Source organism: Paroedura picta, chromosome 1, assembly GCF_049243985.1.
Source record: "Paroedura picta isolate Pp20150507F chromosome 1, Ppicta_v3.0, whole genome shotgun sequence".
NCBI classification, from domain to species: Eukaryota; Metazoa; Chordata; class Lepidosauria; order Squamata; family Gekkonidae; genus Paroedura; species Paroedura picta.
Window position 1 is genome coordinate 244,137 of NC_135369.1, and position 20,435 is coordinate 264,571.

Here is a 20,435-nt window from a genome sequence, read left to right on the forward strand (position 1 = left end):
GGGCCGGGGGAAGAGCTATGGCAGCCCTGAATTGGGCTCCCTCAGAGCCGGCAGCATGCCAGGCCTTCCGCTGGGATCCGTTTCGCCTCTGAAACGGGAAATGCTGCTTTTTGGCCCCACAGACTTTTCCCAGCAGGCCCTGCCTGGACAGGCAACTCAAAGGAAAACCAAGAACTTTGTGCCTGTCACAAACGCCACGTGGTCCCTTCCAACTCTGTGATTCCATGATTCTATGAAAAGCGAGACCCCTTACAGAGGTCAAGATGGGCACCGTCCTGGAACATGGAGACACCCTACGGGAATGAGTCAAATCGAGAAATGCACACATGGCCGTGCAGCCAGGAAGCGGAAGAAACCACAGCTGACCCCCCACCCAGAGGAGCTGCAGGCCAGATCTCGGTGGCTCTGCAGCACCCCCACTGCGGCAGGCCAGAGAAGGTACTGCAGCTTCTGACATACCATCCGTCAGAGGCCTCGAGGGGCCAGGAGGGGTGTGAGAAGCTCCCTGGACCTCACATCTGTGTGGCCCCCTCCCCTCTGGGCCTGAACCCTGGCAGCCTAGCCGGCCCTTCACTTACGTAGCCCTGCCAGAGAGACCTTCACCGGTTGCAGCTCAACAGAGACACAGGACTACACCAAAGGGGCCCCGGTAGATGTTCCAGCATGAGCGCCCCCTTGGGGGCAGTTGGCCTAAAGGGGGGCAGCCTTTTGAAGGCTTCTGTCCCTGGCCCCCACGTGAGGTGAGCACCTCGGGTAAGCTCCCTCCACCAGGGGGTTGTGAGACCCTGGTCTTTCTGGATGGGCTTCCCAAATGGGTGCGAGTTAAGTTTTTATGTCTTTTAAACGCTTGTTGAACATTTATCAGGTGATATGACCATATATGGACATGCCGACCCCCCCCAATGGCCACTGATGGGCCTGGAGGGGGTGGGGAGGGGGGGCCCAGGTGGGCGTGTCCACAGCTCTGCTTCCCAACAGGACCCTTGTGCTGCCTCTGGGGTTTCTCAAAGCCTGAAGGATGCTTCAGGGGGTTCTCAGCAGTAAAAGTGTTTCATTCTCCCCAGCAACCTGTGCTCTTACACAAGTGTCAGACCCCCACCTCCACCCCCCATGGTCCATCCAGCTCAGAACTGCCTGCTCAGACTGGCAGCCACGCTCCAAGGTCTCAGGCAGAAAAGGATCTTTCACATTTTATTTTATATTAATATCCCGCTGCTCTCAGCGATGCAGGCATCCCCCTTTAGCCAGAGAGACCGTGGACTGAGCTGGGCCCCTTCTGCATGAACCGTGGCCTTGTCTAAGGCACCTTCTGCTGCAGGCCAGCTCAGCCCCGCCTCCAGAACAGCCTCCCGGAAGAAGGGCAGGTGGGTGGGTGGGTGGGTTCTGGTGGGTCTGGAAACAGAGCCGAGCTGGGGAGGTCCGGGGCAACCTGGCCCTAGCCCAGTGGGGGTTTGCCCGGCTGGTGGGGGTTTCTGTCCCCTTACTTTTGCTTTTCTCACGTTCTTCTGCCGTGATGCCTGATTCCTTTGCCCTGCCTGGCTTTTGCAGTTCTGAGGGAGCAGGGGCCATCAGTACGGTTCCTCCGCTCGGCTCCTGGGATGTCCCGATGCCAGGCACAGGAGGATCCCAGGTCCACCCACCGATACAGCAGCTGGATTTCTCATGGGGCAGCCACTGCTCGGTCCCTGCCTTCGGAGGGCACTGCGGGGCAGGCAGCCGCTGCTCAGCTGCCCGCAAAGGACGCCCCCTGAGGAACCCACCAGGCACCAGCCCCACGTAGCTCCCCGGGAAGTGTGTAACTGCCCCCCCCCTCAGATGCTGCGGCCTGAAGCTGCCACTGTCTCTACACCAGGCCCCCTCAACTCTGGGGTTTCTCGATGACCCTGCAAGGGTTTCCCAAATGGGTGGGGGTGAATTAATTTGATCTATTTTTAAAAATTTTTGTTAAACCTTTATCGGGTGATAGGACCGTAGATGGTCACATTGACCCCAAAAGAGCCACTGAAGGGCCGGGGGGTCCCCGGGTGGGAACATGCTCCCCAACCACGTTCTGCACCCTCACACCACTTCTGGGGCTTCTCAGGGCCGGAGGACCGTTTCAGCAGCTTCTCCGTGGTAAATGAGGCAAGAAAGGCCACTCTAGGCAAACGGATCTCTCTGTCCCCACCTAGAGGCTGGCACCCCTTCCAGGAAGGACAAAGGCAGCAAGGGGAGAGGCAGGGGGTCACTGCTGCACTTTTATTACAATCACAATTTATTCAAATGGTTTAATAAATTAAACGTATCACAAAACGCGCCCCCTCTGCTGTCTCTCATGCACTCGGAGCGGCCTCTTTTCCCGTGCTCCCCCCCCCCCCACCCGCAGCACCCAGGGGTCTGTCAGAAGGGCACCCGGCGGCCTTCGGAGGGGGGGGGCAGAGGCCCTGAGCCAGCAGAGGATGCTGCCGCTTCTCTCCGCCATGCTGCGATCCCCACCCCCACCCCCACCCCCACCGCTGTCTTGAGTTCACCCCGGAGCATTGTGGCTTCGCTGCCTTTCAGAACGGAGCTAAAAATAAGCAGCTGTCAGAAAACCACAGGCTAATTCCGGTTGGATCCTTTCCGATGTCTGGCCTGGCCCGGCCCCCTGCCGCTCCCCCCCCACACCCGCCAGGAGGGCTGCTCCCAGGAGCCCCGACCCCCACCCACCCACCCTTCCGTAATGCAGCCATGGGGCAGGGACTGGCTCCCTCCCACACACACACACACACACACACACACACACACAAGTGCTGAAGGAAGAGGCCTCTGCAAAGGGCAGTGGTCTCCCCAGGGACAGAAGCCGGTGGCTGGTGGTGGCACGGCTGCCATCTCAGCCTTCCTCAGAGGGAACTGGCAGCAGCCGGCTCCGGGAGGACAAGCCCCAAGCCTGCCCCTTGTCCGTGAAGCGCTCGCTCTGCCCCTCTGCCCCGTCAGCCACCCCGGGGGCCGAAATCCGCCCTCTCGCGTTCTGCCCCAGCATGCTCCCGCGCCACGAGCCCAGCTGCAGGGCCACGCACAGCCGATGCACACATGAGGGGGTAAAGAGGCCCCCGGCACCCCCTGGGGTATTTTGGTACGGCCAGAAATGTTCAAGGATCCACCCCCAGCAATGCCCCCCCCTCAAGTGCTTCCCAATCACTGGGCCCACCCGTCACCCGCCCACCTGGCTGCTGCAGAAGCCCACCTGGGGAGCAGCTGATGGCTGGGGGGAGGGGGGGTGTCCTGAGGATGAGGCTGGCCCTGGCTGCCACTCAGCCAAGCCTTTTATCAGCTTCCCTGGGGACCTCCTGAGCCTTCCCATTCTGCAGGTGGGCCCTGACCCACCCAAAGCAGCCAGGGTCTCTCCCCCCCTGCCCCTTTGGGGAAGAAAACCACCCTTGGACGGAAGCTGGACCAAAGAGGGGGAAACATTGACTCTCAATAACCAAGGGGAGAAGGGCTCTCTGGGGACCTCCCACCCCCTGCACAGACACACACAGACAGCGGGGGGGCACCCGTCGGTGGGGAGGGCCCCTCCATGGGGAAAGCGGCCAGACAAGGAGCTGAGGCTTCAGGGCTCTTCTCCAGACGGGCACCATCCCAGAGCGGATGGTGGGGTGGTCGTCTCCTCCTTGTGCAGGCACAAGGAAGCCGGCTGGCAGCAGGGCCCCCACTCACGGAGACGGATCCCTGCACGGAGGAAGAAGGGAGCCGGTTGGGATGGGGCCAGCCCCCCAGGTGCCACCAGACCCCAGGAGTCTTATGGCAACCTCCTCAGGGGCAGGGGGGGGGCTGGTTTTAGAGCAAGCGACCTTGCAAGGAGGTTGGCCGTGGCCAGCTGCTGTGCATTATCCTGGGACGTCCCGGCGGTCTCCCATCCAAACCTTAACCAAGGCAGGCCCTGCTTAGCTTCCCAGAGCCAATGTGATCGTGCCAGCCTGGACCAGCCTGGCCAGGACGCTTCTTAAAGCTCTCAAGTCCACTGCACACCCCCACAAAGCACAGGGGGCCAAACTTGTCAGCCCTCCCAAGTGAGACTTGGATCCCTCCGGATCCAGGCCCCAGAGCAGTGGGCTTCCGCGTGCTGCAGGTCCCTTGGGCCCTCCTGTGCAGCTCTCCTCACAGACCGGCTCGGCCCCCACGTGCTCCTGCTGCCCTGCCCAGCGCCTGAACTGTGACGTTCCCCTGTGGGACTGGGCCGGAGGGGAAGCCTGAGCAGCCCTCAGCAGCCAGGGGTGGCACCGCAGCCCAGCAGCAGCCAAAGAGGGGGAGACGAACACCACCCATGCGGCAGGCTTGCTCCTGCTGGGAGGGCAGGCCAGGGGGCCTGTGGAGAGAGTGGGACCCCATGGAGCCCCCCTCCCATCCCCCCAGGGCCCACCTCTTGCGCAGCCTCCTCATGAAGCAGCAGGTGACGGCAGAGAGGACGGTGATGCCCATGAAGAGGGCGCTGGAGACCCCCGCCAGAAGGGGGATGAACAAGGTGTCCAAGGCTGCGGGAAGGGGGGGAAAAGGGGAGGAGAGAGGATGAGAAGGCGGAAGGTCCTAAGAGACCTTCCTGAACAGCAGAACGGCACCAAGGCCCACTGGGTTGCCCACCGTGCAAACCCCTGGTCCTCCCAACCCCTGTGGAAGGGCACGTGACCAGGGAGTCCGCCTCCTGTGACCTCCCACATTGCCCAGGGTCACTCTGTCACTTCTCTGTGCCACAGAATGGACCCTTCTGGTTCATGCCACCCCAAACACCAGTGGTATGCCACTGTGCTTCTGGAAAGGGAGGGAGGGAGGGAGGAAGGAAAAGAAAGACAGAAAGAGAGAGGAAGGAAGGAAGGAAGGAAGGAAGGAAGGAAGGAAGGAAGGAAGGAAGGAAGGAAGGAAGGAAGGAAGGAAGGAAGGAAGGAAGGAAGGAAGGAAGGAAGGAAGGAAGGAAGGAAGGAAGGAAGGAAGGCCACCCTGCAAGAGGGCACAGTCAGTAGCAGGCATGCAAGCTGCAGGAGGCACAACCCCCCCCCCCCCCCAAGCATCCTACTCACGCAGAGCATAGGGGTAGACGGTGACTGTGTTGGACTGCACGGCTCCAGCATTGTACCAGCTGCGGTCCGGAGAGCGCACCCAGGCGGTCAGGGCACAGTGGTACTTCCCCTCGTCCGACGGCTGGACCTCGTGGATGCGCAGCTGATGGCTCTGTGGCCCCACCTTCTCCACACTCACAGTGCCCCCGGATGGACGGCGCCCAAGAACCGCCACCCCCTCACGGCTGACCGAGGCCAGCATGTGTCCGTGGGTCTCAGAGTCCTCTCGGGCCATCTCCACCCACCAGCTGAGGGCCACGTGGACAGCCTGCGTCGATTCCACAGATATGTTGCAGCGCACCTCAACCGTGTCCCCCCGGTAGATGGTGGGGGACGACAGCCACGCCCTGGCCCCCAGCACCACAGCTGCAGGGAATGAAGGGGGAAGACCAGTGAGAGCCCAGAGACGCCCCTGGGGCCCAGGACAAACACGGGAGGCATGCAGCAAAGAGGACCCAGGGGCCAAGCAGGAGGCCCGAGACACCCAACGGTTCTCCCCTTGGCTTAGAATCATAGAATCGTAGAATCCTAGAGTGGGAAGGGGCCATACAGGCCATCTAGTCTAACCCCCTGCTCAACGCAGGATCAGCCTCCAGCATCCAGGAGAAGGATCTGTCCAGCCGCTGCTTGAAGATGGCCAGTGAGAGGGAGCTCCCCACCTCCTTAGGCAGCCCCTTCCACTGCCGAACTAGACTCCTAGAATCCCAGAGTGGGAAGGGGCCATGCAGGCCATCCAGTCCCACCCCCTGCTCAGTGCAGGATCAGCCCTAAGCAAGGCTTCCCCCACTATGCAATGCTACAAGGGGCATCTGCCCCGCCCACTTCCTTTGCTGGGCTGCCCAGTTACTGTGCCAGAGAAAGAAGGCAGCAGTGACCTCCTTACCCAGCCTTCCTCAACTTTTACAGTTGGGAAACCCCTGAAACATTCTTCAGGGCTCAAGAAACTTGGAGGAGGGCAGGATGCTGTTTCTGCTGGCTGCAGAGGAGAGGACACGCAGTAATGGGTTTAAACTTCAAGTACAACGATATAGGCTAGATATCAGGAAAAAGTTTTTCACAGTCAGAGTAGTTCAGCAGTGGAATAGGCTGCCTAAGGAGGTGGTGAGCCTCCCCCTCACTGGCAGTCTTCAAGCAAAGGTTGGATACACACTTTTCTTGGATGCTTTAGGATGCTTTGGGCCGATCCTGAGTTGAGCAGGGGGTTGGACTAGATGGCCTGTGTGGCCCCTTCCAACTCTATGATTCTGCGATTCTGTGATTCTATAAACCTCAGAAGTGGCTCAATTCTGTGAAGGTTCAAGGGGGTGGCAGGTGACAGTGGATGAGCGATAGGGATGTGAGTGTCCTGCAGGGGGTTGGACTAGATGACCCAGGAGATCCCTCCCACTCGGTTATTCTAGGATTCTAAATTCTGTCTAACCATCCGGAATAAGTTCCTGACAGTGAGAGCGGTTCCTCAGCGGAACAGGCTTCCTCGGGAGGTGGTGGGTTCTCCATCTTTGGAGGTTTTTAAACAGAGGCTGGAGAGCCATCTGACGGAGAGGCTGATTCTGTGAAGGCTCAAGGGGGTGGCAGGTGACAGTGGGTGAGCGAGAGGGTTGTGAGTGTCCTGCACAGTGCAGGGGGTTGGACTAGATGACCCTGGAGGTCCCTTCCAACTCTAGGATTCTAGGATTGTGCAGAATGTGGTTGGGAAGCACAGCTGTGTGTACGGCCACCCAGGGCCCCTCCCCTTCCCACCCCCTCCAGGCCCATCATTGGCCATTTTGGGAGGGAAGGTGGGTCAACATGACCACTTATGGTCATATCACCTGTCAACCATTGAAGAAATTTAAAATATATATGAAAAATTAACTGCCTCCCTCCCATTCGGGAGACCCTTCCGGGGCCATCAAGAAACCCTGGCGGAGGAGGCCTGCTCTCCCGCAAGGCCAGCCTGCACGGGCCCTGCCACACGAAGGCTTCCCTCAAAATGGCGGTCCAGAGGGAGCCTGCAGGGCAACCCTAGAGTCAGGCTGTCCTGCTGGCCTTCTCCTTCCTCCGGAGACTTGAAGGGTGAGCGGCCAGCCCTCCCACGGCACCCATGGCTGGCCTCACCCCAGTGCGGACAGGGACAACGGCGTCTGTCTCAGGGGTCCCCAGCAGGGCTCACACAGTGGCCATGGCACTAGCTGGCACTTTGGCTGGCGCCCACCACCAAGGGTTTTTAGGAAGTGGGTCGACAAGGAGGGGTTTCTGCCCAGCAAGCCCTCTGATTGGCCACTGGAGACTTGATGGGCTGTGCAGATTTTCAGAGATGCCTAGGGAGCTCCCGTGGGGGAAGAAGGCCAGCCATTTTGGGGAGGTCAGGACTCCACAGGTGCCTGGAGGGGCAGAGAGGCTGGGAAAGCCCACCAGTCTTAGCCACTCCCAGCCTCCTCGACTCCACCCAGCCCCAAAGCACGTACCTTCAGGTTTCATGTCCACGGCCAGCCCCTGAGACCGCCCTGTGGCCACCTGGCGCCGCTCTGCTCCTGGCGAGAGGACGTACGCCCGCACCACGCACTGGTAGGTGCCCACGTCCCCGGGCTGAGCCGCCTCAATCCGCAGCCGGTAGCCGCCGGGGGGCAACCCCAGCCTCTGCAGGGACACGTGACGCTGACCCACATCGCGGTTGGTGTAGCCGTCCCCCAGGATGAGCGCTCCCATCGGGTCCAGCTGGGCCACAAGACGCCCCTCGGGGGCCTCCTCCTTGCTCAGCTCCCAGCCCACCGTGTAGGCCACGGGGGACCACGGGGAAGACGGGACTCCAGAGGCGTTGCACAGGAGCTCCAGGGGTTCTCCGGCGCTGACCCGGACCTGGGAAGGGCTGGCAGACACCGACAGCTGACTCGCTGAGGGCAAAACACAGAGAATGGATCGCCAGTGGCAACGGAGAGGGGCCCTGAGCTCCCCCTGGGGCCACCCTCCTTGACACCCACCTTGAGCAAGGGCCAGTGAAGGGCCGCCGGGCCGCTCGGAGTGCTGCCCAGGGAAGCGGATCCCAATGGCCATGGGGGCAAGCCAAGATGTGTCTTTGGCCCTCAGGGCTGGGCGGCCTCAGCCAGGTGAGCAGCGGAGGCAGGAGGGCCTCTGTGCAGCACGTGTGGGTCAGGGCCATGGGGACCCATGGGGACCGTTGGGGGCAGGGGAGGAGCAGTGAGGGTGTCAGAGGGTGGTGGGATCCACAGGACCTCTTTGGGGGGTCCCAGGTGTCCTCTTCACAGGCTGACAGAGGCCTGAGGGGGGCTGAGGGGGCTCCTATTGCTCCAAACAGGGAATTGATTCATACTTCTGTTATCGTCCCCCTTTCTCTCTGGGGCTCAAGGTGGGTGAGGCCAGACCAGGCCTCAGTATTGAGATGGCAGGGCCAGCCAGGAATCCACACGCAGGAGCAAAGCCTTAAGTGAGTCTGGGATGGAAGGATGGGTTCCTTGGGACCGATTTAATAGAAAGTACGACTTTACATTTTCATGTCTGCCCTCCTGAGCCTCGTGGGAAAGGCAGCAGAGAAACGTGAAGGTTCTTATCTCGATACCTAAAAACCTTTCTGTCCTTCTGACGCCGTGTCCAGCCTCTGACTGACCCTGGCAGGGGACCTCCCCCAACAGGCTGATGACAGGCCCCCACTGAGGCCTCTGGGGGCAGAGGGGGGCAGCAGGTGTGGAGGGAAGCCAGAGGCTGGGGGGCTGGAACCTGTCCCAGAGGCTCTTCCTAACGCCCCCGTTCAGGTCACTACGATTTGTGGCTGGAGCCTGGGGGTCTCAATTGTCCACTTCAGGGCGGAGTTATCTAACGGGGAGTTCATGGGGGACCCTCATCTTGGGAGCCAAGGCACGGGGGGGGGGGGCTCAGCGGGAGGCTTCCTGGGCCGCCGGCCAGAGGGAAGGGAGGAGAGGGGCTTTGGGCGTGGCAGGCAGTGAAGGAGGGGGAAGTCGGTCACTTGCACTTGGAAGTCCCCGGTGCTGCTGAGTTGCCAGTTCTGTGCTTTTGCTCCGTGGCACATTAAGTGAAAAGTGAACATGCTTCATTCTCTCTGGATGACCGGCAGACTCATTGCAAGTCCTGCCCCATGGAACCCCACAGCGGGGGCTCCCTAAGCACGACACACAGAGCCCTAGGGGGACCCAGACCCCACCCATCCGTGCTCATTCCTCCTGCTGATTTGGGGAATTGTCTAGGGCAGGGCCACTCTGTCGAAGGCACACCTCTCGCCTCGTCCTGCTCTGCACAGTCCCCGGACCTGCCCAAGCGAGCCCCTCCGCAAAGGGGGATCAGGAGCCCCTTCCATCCACAAGGGGGGAGGAGCCTGGGCAGACTTACCGATGGTCCGGACCGTCACCCGGGCCAGCGCCACCTGCTTCTGAGCGATCAGCTGCCAGCTGCCGTCTGGGTCCTGGATCCATTCTCCTGCCGTGCAGTGGAAGACCCCCGCATCGTCCGGCCTCAGCCCGCCCAGGGCCATCTGATACTGCTGGCGGCCCACCTTCGTGACGGAGAGCTGTCGGGCTTCGTGTCGGTCTGCAAAGCGCCCGCCGGCCTCCACGGCAAAATCCCGCCGCACCCCGATCACCTCCTGCACCGTCCCCCCACCCCCGGGGGGCCGAGGCCCGGAGAAGCCAAAGGAGACGGCGAGGTGGGTGTGCTCCTGGGTCTCCGTCAGGGCCGTGCAGGGCAGGCGCAGCTCCTGGCCCTCCGAGAGGCTCATCTGGGGCAGAGGGGGGGAGGCAGAGACAGCCCCTCGGCTCCGGAGAAGGGTCTTCGGGGAGGACGGAGGGGCGGCAGCAACGGAGAGCTTGTCGGGCATCACTGTTGAGGCAGCAAGAGAGGCGAAGGGCGTCAGTCGGTCCTGGGGGGGGGGGGCCTTGGCAACCTCCTCCTTTACCCCGTGGGCAACCGATAGGCAGGGGGATGCTGGGGGGGGGTCTCATCCACCTCTCCTTGGTCCCCTCACAGAGGGCCTTCCAGGGAGGCTGGGGTAGAAGGCCCCCTCCCCTGCGCTTGGATCCCCTGGGCCACAAGGGCTGCCAGCCCTTCAAGAGCAGTGCCCCCCCCCCGGATCCAGCTGTGCTTTCCTTTCTCAAGACCCCCCTGAAAAACAGTCTGGCCCAGGCACCCTGCAGACCTAGGAAGGAGAGCGGGTGGCTTCTGGGAAATGCTGCTATGAACTCTTCCTCATGCCTCTGGGCAGATTTTCACGGTTGCCGGTATTGAGGGGTTCAGGCCATGAGCCTGCAGTTCAGGGGAGGCTGAGAGACCCCTTTGCCTGGGCTTGGAGACCTAATGGTGGGCCCAGGATTGTGAACCTGCTCCCCCTGAATGGAGGCTGCAGGGCAGGGGCACACGGGACGGGCCCTTTTTGGTGGCTGCCCCCGGGCCCCTCTCTTTGGGCCTTCTGCCTATTCCTTCCGATGGGGTGCCAATGCTGGGTCGGGACATTCCCGAGATTAGGGCAGCAAGACCCTCAGAATTCTGGGAGTTCAGTGGGGATGTGACCCCCTCCCCCCAAGACAGCTGTTTCCTCCACTGAGCTCCTCTCTGTCGTCATCACCCCCCTTTTTGCAAGGCACCCAGGAAGTTGGGCCATGAACCAGCTACTTGTTAATCTTCAAAATCCTTCAAAGGTGAGATCAGGAAGCATCTCCAGACCCAACAGACACAGCCCAAAAGAGGATTTATTGGACCCGTGTCCATGTTGAGGCGCAAGGGAAGCAGCCCTGCAGCCCTCTGACCTTCCTTTTTCTCTCCAGTCAGGCCCACCCCAGGAGCCCCCATCATGGTCCCCCATCCCCCCCCCACACGTGGCTCCTGGCCCAGGCTGGACTTGGAGGCCAACTGCTCACCCCACAGGCTTGTTCCTCCTGGGAACTGGTCCATGTTTCCGACCCCCCCCCCCTCTCTCTCCTGGTCTGCAGCCCAAGACCTGCAAGGTCATCACTCTGGCCTCTTCTTGACCTGGGACTGGACACCACGTGACTCCCTGACCAGGGCCTGCAGCCTCTGGGAAGCGTCAGCACGACCGGCCTCACGCCCCCCCCCCCCACAGCCCAGAGACACCCCGGGGGTACCTTTGAGCTCCACCTTGCTGCTGTAGGCGCCGAGGTATTTGGAGTCGGTGGAGGGGGTGTAGCACTCGTAGACCCCCGCGTCTTCCGCACGGACCTCCTTGATGTGCAGCTCCACGGCATCCCCCCGCACCCGCTGGACGGACACCGCTCCGGCCTGCACCCGTGGCCCAAAGATGGCATAAGGGAACCGGGGGTCTTTGGTGCTGACCACCCCGATGGAGATGTCCGGAGCCGACGGGCGGTACAGGAACCACTCAAAGTGCTGCAGGGTGGGCCCCTCGTACTCCGACACGCTGCAGGGGATGGAGACAGAGGTGCCCGCCACACGGCGCAAGGGCCCCGGGGGCAGGTGGACATCCCGTGCACTGCTCAGAGCTGCAGAGAAAGGCAGAGTAGGTTTAGCCACAGCAGAAGACCCTAACAAGGAAGACCAGATCCCCTCCCCCCCCCCCGCACACACCCACACCCAGACCCCTGTGCTCGATCTGGGACTTAGGCTTCGTTATTACAGCTCTGTCTTCTTCGTGCTCTTGAGTGTGACCAGAGTGACCCACAAAGCCAGTCAGTTTTCCACACAGCCTGGAGACCACCAGGCAACAAAGAGGCACCGAAGAGGGACAGCAGCAGCCAAAGAGACCCACCACCCTGTCCTCTCTCCCTCACCCCCACACCCCCCACACTCTGAGCTAACCAGACCACTGGGGGGGAGCAGACAAATGGGGGGGGCACTCTGGTTGTGTGGCAGCTGGGACTTCCCTGCCAAGAAAAGCGGGGCTGGAGAAGAAAAAGGGTTCGGGGGATTTAAAGGAGTCCCACCTCTGGGTGGGAAAGTTCCTGGAGAATTAAGGCTGCAGCCTGGGGAGGTTGGGCTTGGGAAGGGGGGGGCCTCCCCCAAAGAGCCCCCACCAAGCAGAAGGGGCCGCTAAATGTGCTCCCGGCCAGGAGGAATTGGCAAAGGCAGGCTCCCTTCACCCCGGGGGAAAGCAGCTCAGGCTAAACCCAAGCTGTGCAATAAGTTTTGCAGGCATCCCTATTGCGAATTAACTCTGTGCTTATATATGGGTGCCGAATGCTACGCAGCACGTATCAATGAAAAGGCCGGGACATTATCTGCAATTCAGCGTGGATGTAAAATGCATCTGGCTCCCCCCCCCAGGAATTAATCCTTACAAGAGAGAGAGAAAACGTATCTTCAGCTCCCTCCCCAGTGGCCAGAGACTGCCAGAAGGACACCCGAGGAGCCAGATTTCCCGCGTGAGGCTCAGGGAGTGACCAGGCCCGGCCCGAGATTTCCAGCAGGGTTTAGCAGCCCTGATGCCTTGTCTGCAGAGGAAGGAGCTTTCTGCTTAGGGCAAGAGCCTCGTAGGCCGGGTTCAGGGGCACTTTGCAGACCAACCAAGTCGAACCCTGGCCATAAGCTTTCACAGGATCAGAGAATCATGGAGTCGGAAGGGACCCAGGGTCATCTAGTCCAACCCCTGCAGAATGCAGGGAATTCACAACTGCCACCCACCCACAGTGACCCCTATTCCAGGAACGGATGATGCCCCCCCCTCAAGTAAACCAGAATCCCTGGAGTAAAGTCACCTAACCTCAAACTGGGCATGCAAGAAAGGGCCACTGTACATTCTTTTATACGTTTCTGCTCATTCCAAAGGGAAAATATCAGATTCTTTCATGCTACAACCTTCAAGTGAGTGAAATGATCTTAGAGACGAGATTTATTTCTCCTCAGAAAGGGAAAATAGTTCATAGGAGATTTTCTTCTCAGTGCTCCCCCAAATTTTGGAATTTTTCCTTTGGCAAATGTTCTGGTCCCTCCTGCCCCGGCAGCCTTGGTTTCTCCTCCCCATCACTGAGAAGAGGATGGCAAACCTGCATTCCGTGGAGGGCAGCTACCGCCCAGCCCAGCCCCAAATCTGCCCAGCGCTTCAGGCCATCACAGGCTCCTTCAGCACCAGGGGCTGCCTGGCCCTCCGGACACAACCCTCTCGCTCCTCCACTGTCACCTGCCACCCCCTTGAGCCTTCACAGAATCAGCCTCTCTGTCAGATGGCTCTCCAGCCTCTGCTTAAAAAGCTCCAAAGAAGGAGAACCCACCACCTCCCGAGGAAGCCTGTTCCACTGAGGAACCGCTCTCACTGTCAGGAACTTCTTCCGGATGTTTAGACGGAATTTAGAATCATAGAATCCTAGAGTGGGAAGGGACCTCCTGGGTCATCTAGTCCAACCCTCTGCACTATGCAGGACACTCGCAACCCTCTCGCTCCTCCACTGTCACCTGCCGCCCCCTTGAGCCTTCACGGAATCAGCCTCTCCGTCAGATGGCTCTCCAGCCTCTGTTTAAAGATTTCCAAAGATGAAGAACCCACCACCTCCCGAGGAAGCCTGTTCCACTGAGAAACCGCTCTGACTGGTGCCTTCCTTCCCACCTGGGCCAGGGGAGGGGATACAGCTCTTCCTCCCCCCCCCCCCCCGCCAGAAGCATCTGTGCCCGTCTCCAGGCAGGCCCACCTGGCCACCGGTTGCCACGCTGCCCCAAGGGATGGGCGGGTGCCACACAGGGGGGGCGGAGAAGAAAGGGCCTCAAGGCAGTGAGTGGCAGGCAGAGGCAGGCAGCGCCTGGCAGGCAGGGCAGCCAACAGAAGGCGGACGGAGCCCCCCCCAAGGCACAGCCCCCCCAGACAATCCCGCTATCTAGGTCAGCGCATCTGTGCCCGGCAGCAGCGTCATCAACCAGCCCCTGCCGGAGAGGGCGGGCCTCTTCCCTGGCACGGAGGCTCAAGCAAGCCCTCTTCCCCTGGCACGGAGGCTCAAGCAAGCCCTCTTCCCCTGGCACGGAGGCTCAAGCAAGTGTGCAGGGGGGGCGGTGCCCACTCCCCTCCTGCCAAGGCTGGGGAGGGCTCCCTGCAGGCCCCCCAACAGAACCCCCCCTCATTTGGACGGGAGGCTGCCCCTTGGCACAGCAGAAAGGGGCAGCAGTGAACTTCAAAGGCCCCTCTTTCCGAAGGGGCATTGGCGGGGGTCTTTTAGCAGAGCCCCTTCCTCTTTTCACGCCCCCCTCCCCCCCAGCACCGCCCACCCCGCCCCCAGGGTCTCCGGGCTGGGCTGGGCGAACTCTGCCCCCCGGGTGGCCTCCAGCCCCTCCTGCAAAGGCCAGAGGGTCTCTCCCCAGATCCCCCCCCCCCCGCCGCCGCCTGCTGCTGACCCCGGCGCGGTCCAGACGAAGGGAGGCCCGAACCAAATGGCCTCCTGCTCCTCCCCGCCGCTGGAGCCCCGCTTTGTTCGCAGCCCGGGAGGGGCGGGCAGGGCTGCCAGTGGTCCCCCGGCCAGAGCAGGAGGCCTTGGCGGAGCTGGGCGGGAGGGGAGAAGCGGCCCCCGTCCAGGAAGGGCCCGATCCCCGCTCCCAGCAAGCCCACCCCCCCCCCCAACCCCCAGCCCGGCGGGCCCTGGCGGCAGGCGCTTCCGGAGGGGCTCCCCCCGCACCCCCCGCCCCCGCCCCCGCCCCCGCCCCCGCCCCAGCCCCGCGGCCTGCCTGGCATTACGCACCGGCCAGCAGCAGCAGCAGCAGCAGCAGCGGCGGCGGCGGGAGGAGGAGCAGCGGCGGCAGCATCGCCCGGCGCGGAGCATCCATGGCTGGCCCAGGCCCCGCCCCGCCCCGCCCCGCCCCGCCAGATGTGCCCGGGGAGGGGGCTGGCGGCCGCGGGAAGGGCGACAGTGCCCTGCGGTCCACGCTGCGACGCCGCCGCCATCACCTCCAGGCGGACGACGGGAGATCAGCGGGAGGTCTCCCGGGCCCTCCTGGAGACTGGCACCCGCCCCGCCCGCCCCGATGCCGGCCGGCTGGCCGGGCTGCCGTTGCCCGTGTGGCCGCCGCGTGTCGCCGGAGCTGCATTGCCAGAGAGGCCGCGGCCGAAGGGCTCCCTCGCCGCAAGGCAGCCGGGCAGGGCAGGGCAGGCTGGGAGCCCAGGGGCATTCCGGGAGGTCTTCAGGCCCCACCTGGAGGTGGGAAGGCGAAGAGCCGGGGGTGGGGTAAAAGTCGGATCTAGACTATTCCAAACGGATTCTCAGGAATGTATATGTTTTTTCACATTGAAACAAAATAAAACGACTGTTGTGCATCACAGAAAGCACCGGGCATCTGGGGAGACCGAGGCGTGGAAACCGTCGAAATGCCTGGACCCTCCCGATTCTGGCACTCAGCCAAAGGTCAACATCCATTACAGAAATGGCCCTAGCACACAGCTGAAAAACCACAGAGCCTGTGGTCACGCCATGGAGTCATCACCTGGTTCCAAAGCTCGGAGCCTGATGGATCCTCAGGTGACCCCCATTCCATATTGTCTCCGTGGCCACTGCTCCCACCACAAAAATGGGGGGGGGGGTTGGGGGGAACTAAAAGTGAAACAAGCTAGGCTCCAGCAATATGTGGACCGAGAACTTCCAGAAGTTCCAGCATCTACTTCTGCTTCATTGACTATGCTAAAGCCTTTGATTGTGTGGAGCACAACAAATTGTGGCAAGTTCTTAAAGAGATGGGAATACCAGAGCATCTTATCTGTCTCTTGAGAAAACTCTATATAAGTCAAGAAGCCACAGTGAGAACCAGGCATGGAATCACTGATTGGTTCAAAATTGAGAAAGGAGTTCTGCAAGGCTGTATACTGTCGCCTTGCCTATTTAACTTGTATGCGGAGCACATCATGAGAAAGGCAGGATTAGAGGAGTCACAAATTGGGATCAAGATTGCAGGGAGAAATATCAACAACCTCAGATATGCAGATGATACCACTCTAATGGCAGAAAGTGAAGAGGAACTAAAGAGCCTGTTGATGCGGGTGAAAGAGGAGAGTGCAAAAGTTGGCTTGAAACTCAACATCAAGAAAACAAAGATCATGGCATCCGGCCCTATCAGTTCCTGGCAAATAGATGGGAAAGAAATGGAGGTAGTGACAGATTTTATTTTCCTGGGCTCCAAGATCACTGCAGATGGGGACTGCAGCAAAGAAATTAAAAGACGCTTGCTCCTGGGGAGGAAAGCTATGGCAAATCTAGACAGCATCCTAAAAAGCAGAGACATCACCCTGCCAACAAAAGTGCATTTAGTCAAGGCTATGGTCTTCCCAGTTGCAATGTATGGCTGTGAAAGTTGGACCATAAGGAAGGCCGAGCGTCAAAGAACTGAGGCTTTTGAACTCTGGTGCTGGAGAAGACTCTTGCGAGTCCCTTGGACTGCAAAGCGAACAAACCGGTCAGTCCTAGAGGAGATCAGCCCTGACTGCTCTTTAGAAGGCCAGATCCTGAAGATGAAACTCAAATACTTTGGCCACCTCATGAGAAGGGAGGATTCCCTGGAGAAGAGCCTAATGCTGGGAGCGATCAAGGGCAAAAGAAGAAGGGGACGACAGAGAATGAGGTGGATGGATGGAGTCACTGAAGCAGTAGGTGCAAACTTAAATGGACTCTGGGGAATGGTAGAGGACAGGAAGGCCTGGAGGACCATTGTCCATGGGGTCACGATGGGTTGGACATGACTTTGCACCTAACAACAACAATTTTCTGCATGTTGATATAAACTGGGGATTCTCACGGTGGGGGGTTCAGTTCAGTTTTGACTCTTGCGTCATCCTGCTGGGGTCACACTACAGAGTTGGGATGAACTCGCGGGGTCCTGGCTGCGACAGAAAACACGAGGCCCCGTGTAGTGCAATCTGTGCTGATCAGTACCGGATGTGTTTTGGTAGTGAGTTCAGGGGCTCATAATGCAGACATCCTGAGGGTCCATGCTTCAGAACTATGCTTCCGTGATGTGGCACTGCCATGACAGTGTGGTTCCATGCTTCTTGTGAATAATTTTGGTGCAGTGGTTAGGAGTGCGGACTTCTAATCTGGCATGTCGGGTTCGATTCTGCGCTCCCCCACATGCAGCCAGCTGGGTGACCTTGGGCTCGCCACGGCACTGATAAAACTGTTCTGACCAAGCAGTGATATCAGGGCTCTCTCAGCCTCACCCACCTCACAGGGTGTCTGTTGTGGGGAGAGGAAAGGGAAGGCGACTGTAAGCCACTTTGAGCCTCCTTCGGGTAGATAAAAGCAGCATATAAGAACCAACTCTTCTTCTTCTTCTTCTTCTTCTTCTTCTTCTTCTTCTTCTTCTTCTTCTTCTTCTTCTTCTTCTTCTTCTTCTTCTTCTTCTTCTTCTTCTTCAGTAATCTCAGGGCTCCCTCAGCCTCCCTCCCTCACAGGGTGTCTGTTGTGGGGAGAGGAAAGGGAAGGCAATTGGAAGCCGCTTTGAGACTCCTTCGGGTAGAGAAAAGCGGCATCTAAGAACCAACTCTTCTTCTTCTTCTTCAGTAATCTCAGGGCTCTCTTAGCCTCCTCTCCCTCACAGGGTGTCTGTTGTGGGGAGAGGAAAGGGAAGGCGACTGGAAGCCCCTTTGAGCCTCCTTCGGGTAGAGAAAAGCGGCATCTAAGAACCAACTCTTCTTCTTCTTCTTCTTCTTCTTCTTCTTCTAATTCTGTAGCTATCAACAGGATATGTGGCTCGGTGGTGAATTTGGGGTGCCTCACTGCAAACCCCCCTGGGGATCCACCAGGGGCTGTGTTTCGGGACCCTCTTTTTGCTCTTTGGTGTCGCCACCAAGGTGTGGAGCTGTGATTCTTGTGGTGTAAGCTGTCAGGCTTGTCAGGCTGGCCATCAATGCAAATTGTCCCATCTTGTCCACTTCTGGAGTTGATGCTGGCTTCCATTTCACATCTGCCATTAACCAGCTGCAGCAGTTGCATAGAAGAAGAACTCCATTAGATGCTTTGGTAAATTCATTGGAAAGAAACATAACCGCCTAAATTTAGCATACATGGGAAACGTACCCGTCATAATTCCCTGCATCAGCCCGTGTATTTACACCAAAACATTTGAATCATTTCACATGTCCATGAGCTTCTATCTCCAACACCTGCTATCTGGATTGGGTGACCTCTTACCTGTGACTTTCGGGGTAATGCACCATCTAAGGAACGTTTTGAACCACCCTTCCCCTCAAGGACTGACATTATGTTAGCTTGATATTATTTCCCAAAGTTCCTCCCCTTCCTTTAACATAGTTTTTTGCCCAAAATTCTGCCTCCATCTGTTCTGGATCCTGCTTTCTGTGCTGCAGGCTGTGGCCATGGATAGGAAATGTCATGTGATGGTGAGTCTCGTGTGACCATGTGCAAAAGTTATCCTGGAGATCCACCAAGGTCTGCGTTTTGGACCCTGTTTTTCCTGTGTGGTATTGCCACAGAAACGTGGCTCTGGGACCTTCTGTTTGAGTGCTGTGGCTACTGATGTCGCAGGAGATCTTGTGGGGAGTTTGGGGTGACCCAGTGCAAAAATCGTGAGGATCGATATAGTTCAGCTACGGGTTTGCCCCACTGTGGCCCCGTGAGCGACTTTTGTGGTGCTGCCTACAGGCTAAGAGCAGGGGCGGTCAACCTGCGGCCCTCCAGATGTCCGTGGACTACAATTCACATGAGCCCCTGCCAACAAATGCTGTCAGGGGCTCTTGGGAATTGTAGTCCATGGGCATCTGGAGGGCCGCAGGTTGACGACCCCTTGTGTAGAGTATGAAGGCGGTTTTATTTCATTTCAATGTAAAAATCATATGAGTTCATGAGGATTCATGCCGCTGATCCCCATGCTTCTTTTGGATCCCTTGTTTTTATGGTCCGGTCTATAATTTGGTCTTCCATGTGTGGCTGGATACTAGATTTGTTCAGTTTTCAAAAGTGGATCCATGGGGATCCGTGTAGATCCGGCTTTTCCTTCTTCCCCAAAGAGCCCTCCTCCCTGGAGCCCACGAAGCCCATCTTGGAAGGCTGGGGGGGGGGAGGGTGGCACCCGCTGCCATCTCCACCAGCCTCCCACTCCCCAGCACAGCAGGCCTCAGAGGGGCTTGCAGGTATCCTGCACTTCCAGGCCAGGCCTTGGCTCCGCTCCACGGCTGTTATGGCAGAGCCCGCAGGGAACACGGGCCTGAGCACCCACCATCCCCCCCACCCCACCCCCTGGCAGGGGGAAGCCAACCCATCCCTGCCAGCAGACCAGTGTCTGCCACTGGCTGGAGCCCAGAGGAGGACCGCAACCTGGAGCCCCCCCCCCCCCGCAGCACATGGGGAGGAGAGGGTCTCCTGGGGGGGTGGGGGGCTTGTTTCCTTCCTGGGTTCCTGCCGTGCTGCGTGACCTTGGCCGTGTGCTTTGCCATGTCCCAGCTGGGATAACACGAGGCTGTTCTTTCCAGGGTTCCTTGGGGCTGCCTGCCTGGAACCCAAGGGGGGGGGGGCTGCTGTTTGTGGCCCGACGTGGCCCCTGGGCTGGCAGGGCCTCCGAGCGAGGGTGGGGCCGCCCTGCTCCTGCCCCCTCTGTTGACACAGCTTGTGGGGCTGCGCTGAGAGTGAGTGGAAGAGGAGGAGGAGGAGGAGGCGAGGGCAGCCTCAGCGGGGCCACATTCTTCCCAGGCTCTTTGGAGTCTGTTTCCCAGGCTGCAGCTGGGCGGCGGGGGGGGGGACGGGGACGGGGACGGGGGGACGACACAAGCCTGCCCTTTCTTCTCTGCTCCCTGCCTGCACGGCTGGGGCCACGTGGGCTGCACTGCAGCCGCCTTCTGAGCGGAGGAGGCCTCCAAGGCCCCCAAACACCGGCCGTGGTCCCCCACAACAGCTCAGCCCTCGGATCCAGCCCCCCCTCCTCCACAAGCACCACCCCCCCTCGGGCACCAGAACGGTGTGGGACTCTTTGATCTTGAGAACTTGCTGGGCCTTGGGGAGTGGGGTCATTTAGGAGAAAGGCCTCCGGGCTGTCATCCATCTCAGCCTGCAGGCCTGCCCCCCCTCCCCTTTTCCCACTTGTTCTCCTGGAGACCTGCCTTCCCCTGGGGGGCCGCCTGGCCTTGGGAAGGAGCTGGGAGGGGGGGGGCTGTTTCTCTGGAGACTAAGCCGGCTGAACTGCAGGGAGCCCAAAGAGCAAATGCCAAGGGGAAAGCTGGGCTTGCAGTGTGTGTGTGTGTGGGGGGGGTTTCTCTTGTTGGGCCCCCACGTGCAAAGGAGAATGGCCGGCAAGAAGCACACCCTTGCCAAGTTCTTCCCACTCCCAGCTCCTGCCCCTGCCACAGAGGCCGAGTTTCTGGGCCGCTCACAGAAACGACACAAGCCAAGAAATCCCCGTCTACAGACAACGCTCAATTGTCCATACCCCCACCCCTCCCCACCCCCACGAGCCCTAGAGAAAAGCCCGGGG

General features: G+C 59.8%; 1 protein-coding gene across 2 annotated transcripts in view; it reads right to left on the minus strand.

Moving 5' to 3' along the window:
- Positions 1 to 2,699: 2,699 nt before the first annotated feature.
- The window catches only part of LOC143827844 (immunoglobulin superfamily member 8-like), a 166,467-nt gene continuing 148,731 nt past the window's right edge, over positions 2,700 to 20,435 (minus strand). The window contains exons 1-7 of one of the 2 annotated variants that reach the window (XM_077317855.1): positions 14,708 to 14,867; positions 11,159 to 11,533; positions 9,414 to 9,899; positions 7,520 to 7,945; positions 5,034 to 5,438; positions 4,382 to 4,493; positions 2,700 to 3,690 (exon numbers count right to left, since the gene is read on the minus strand). In XM_077317855.1, coding sequence (XP_077173970.1) covers positions 3,675 to 3,690; positions 4,382 to 4,493; positions 5,034 to 5,438; positions 7,520 to 7,945; positions 9,414 to 9,899; positions 11,159 to 11,533; positions 14,708 to 14,792 — 1,905 coding nt within the window. In that variant the 5' untranslated portion in view covers positions 14,793 to 14,867 and the 3' untranslated portion in view covers positions 2,700 to 3,674. Of the gene's footprint in view, positions 3,691 to 4,381; positions 4,494 to 5,033; positions 5,439 to 7,519; positions 7,946 to 9,413; positions 9,900 to 11,158; positions 11,534 to 14,707; positions 14,868 to 20,435 lie in introns of those variants that run through there. The other variant, XM_077317944.1, reaches the window with a different exon arrangement.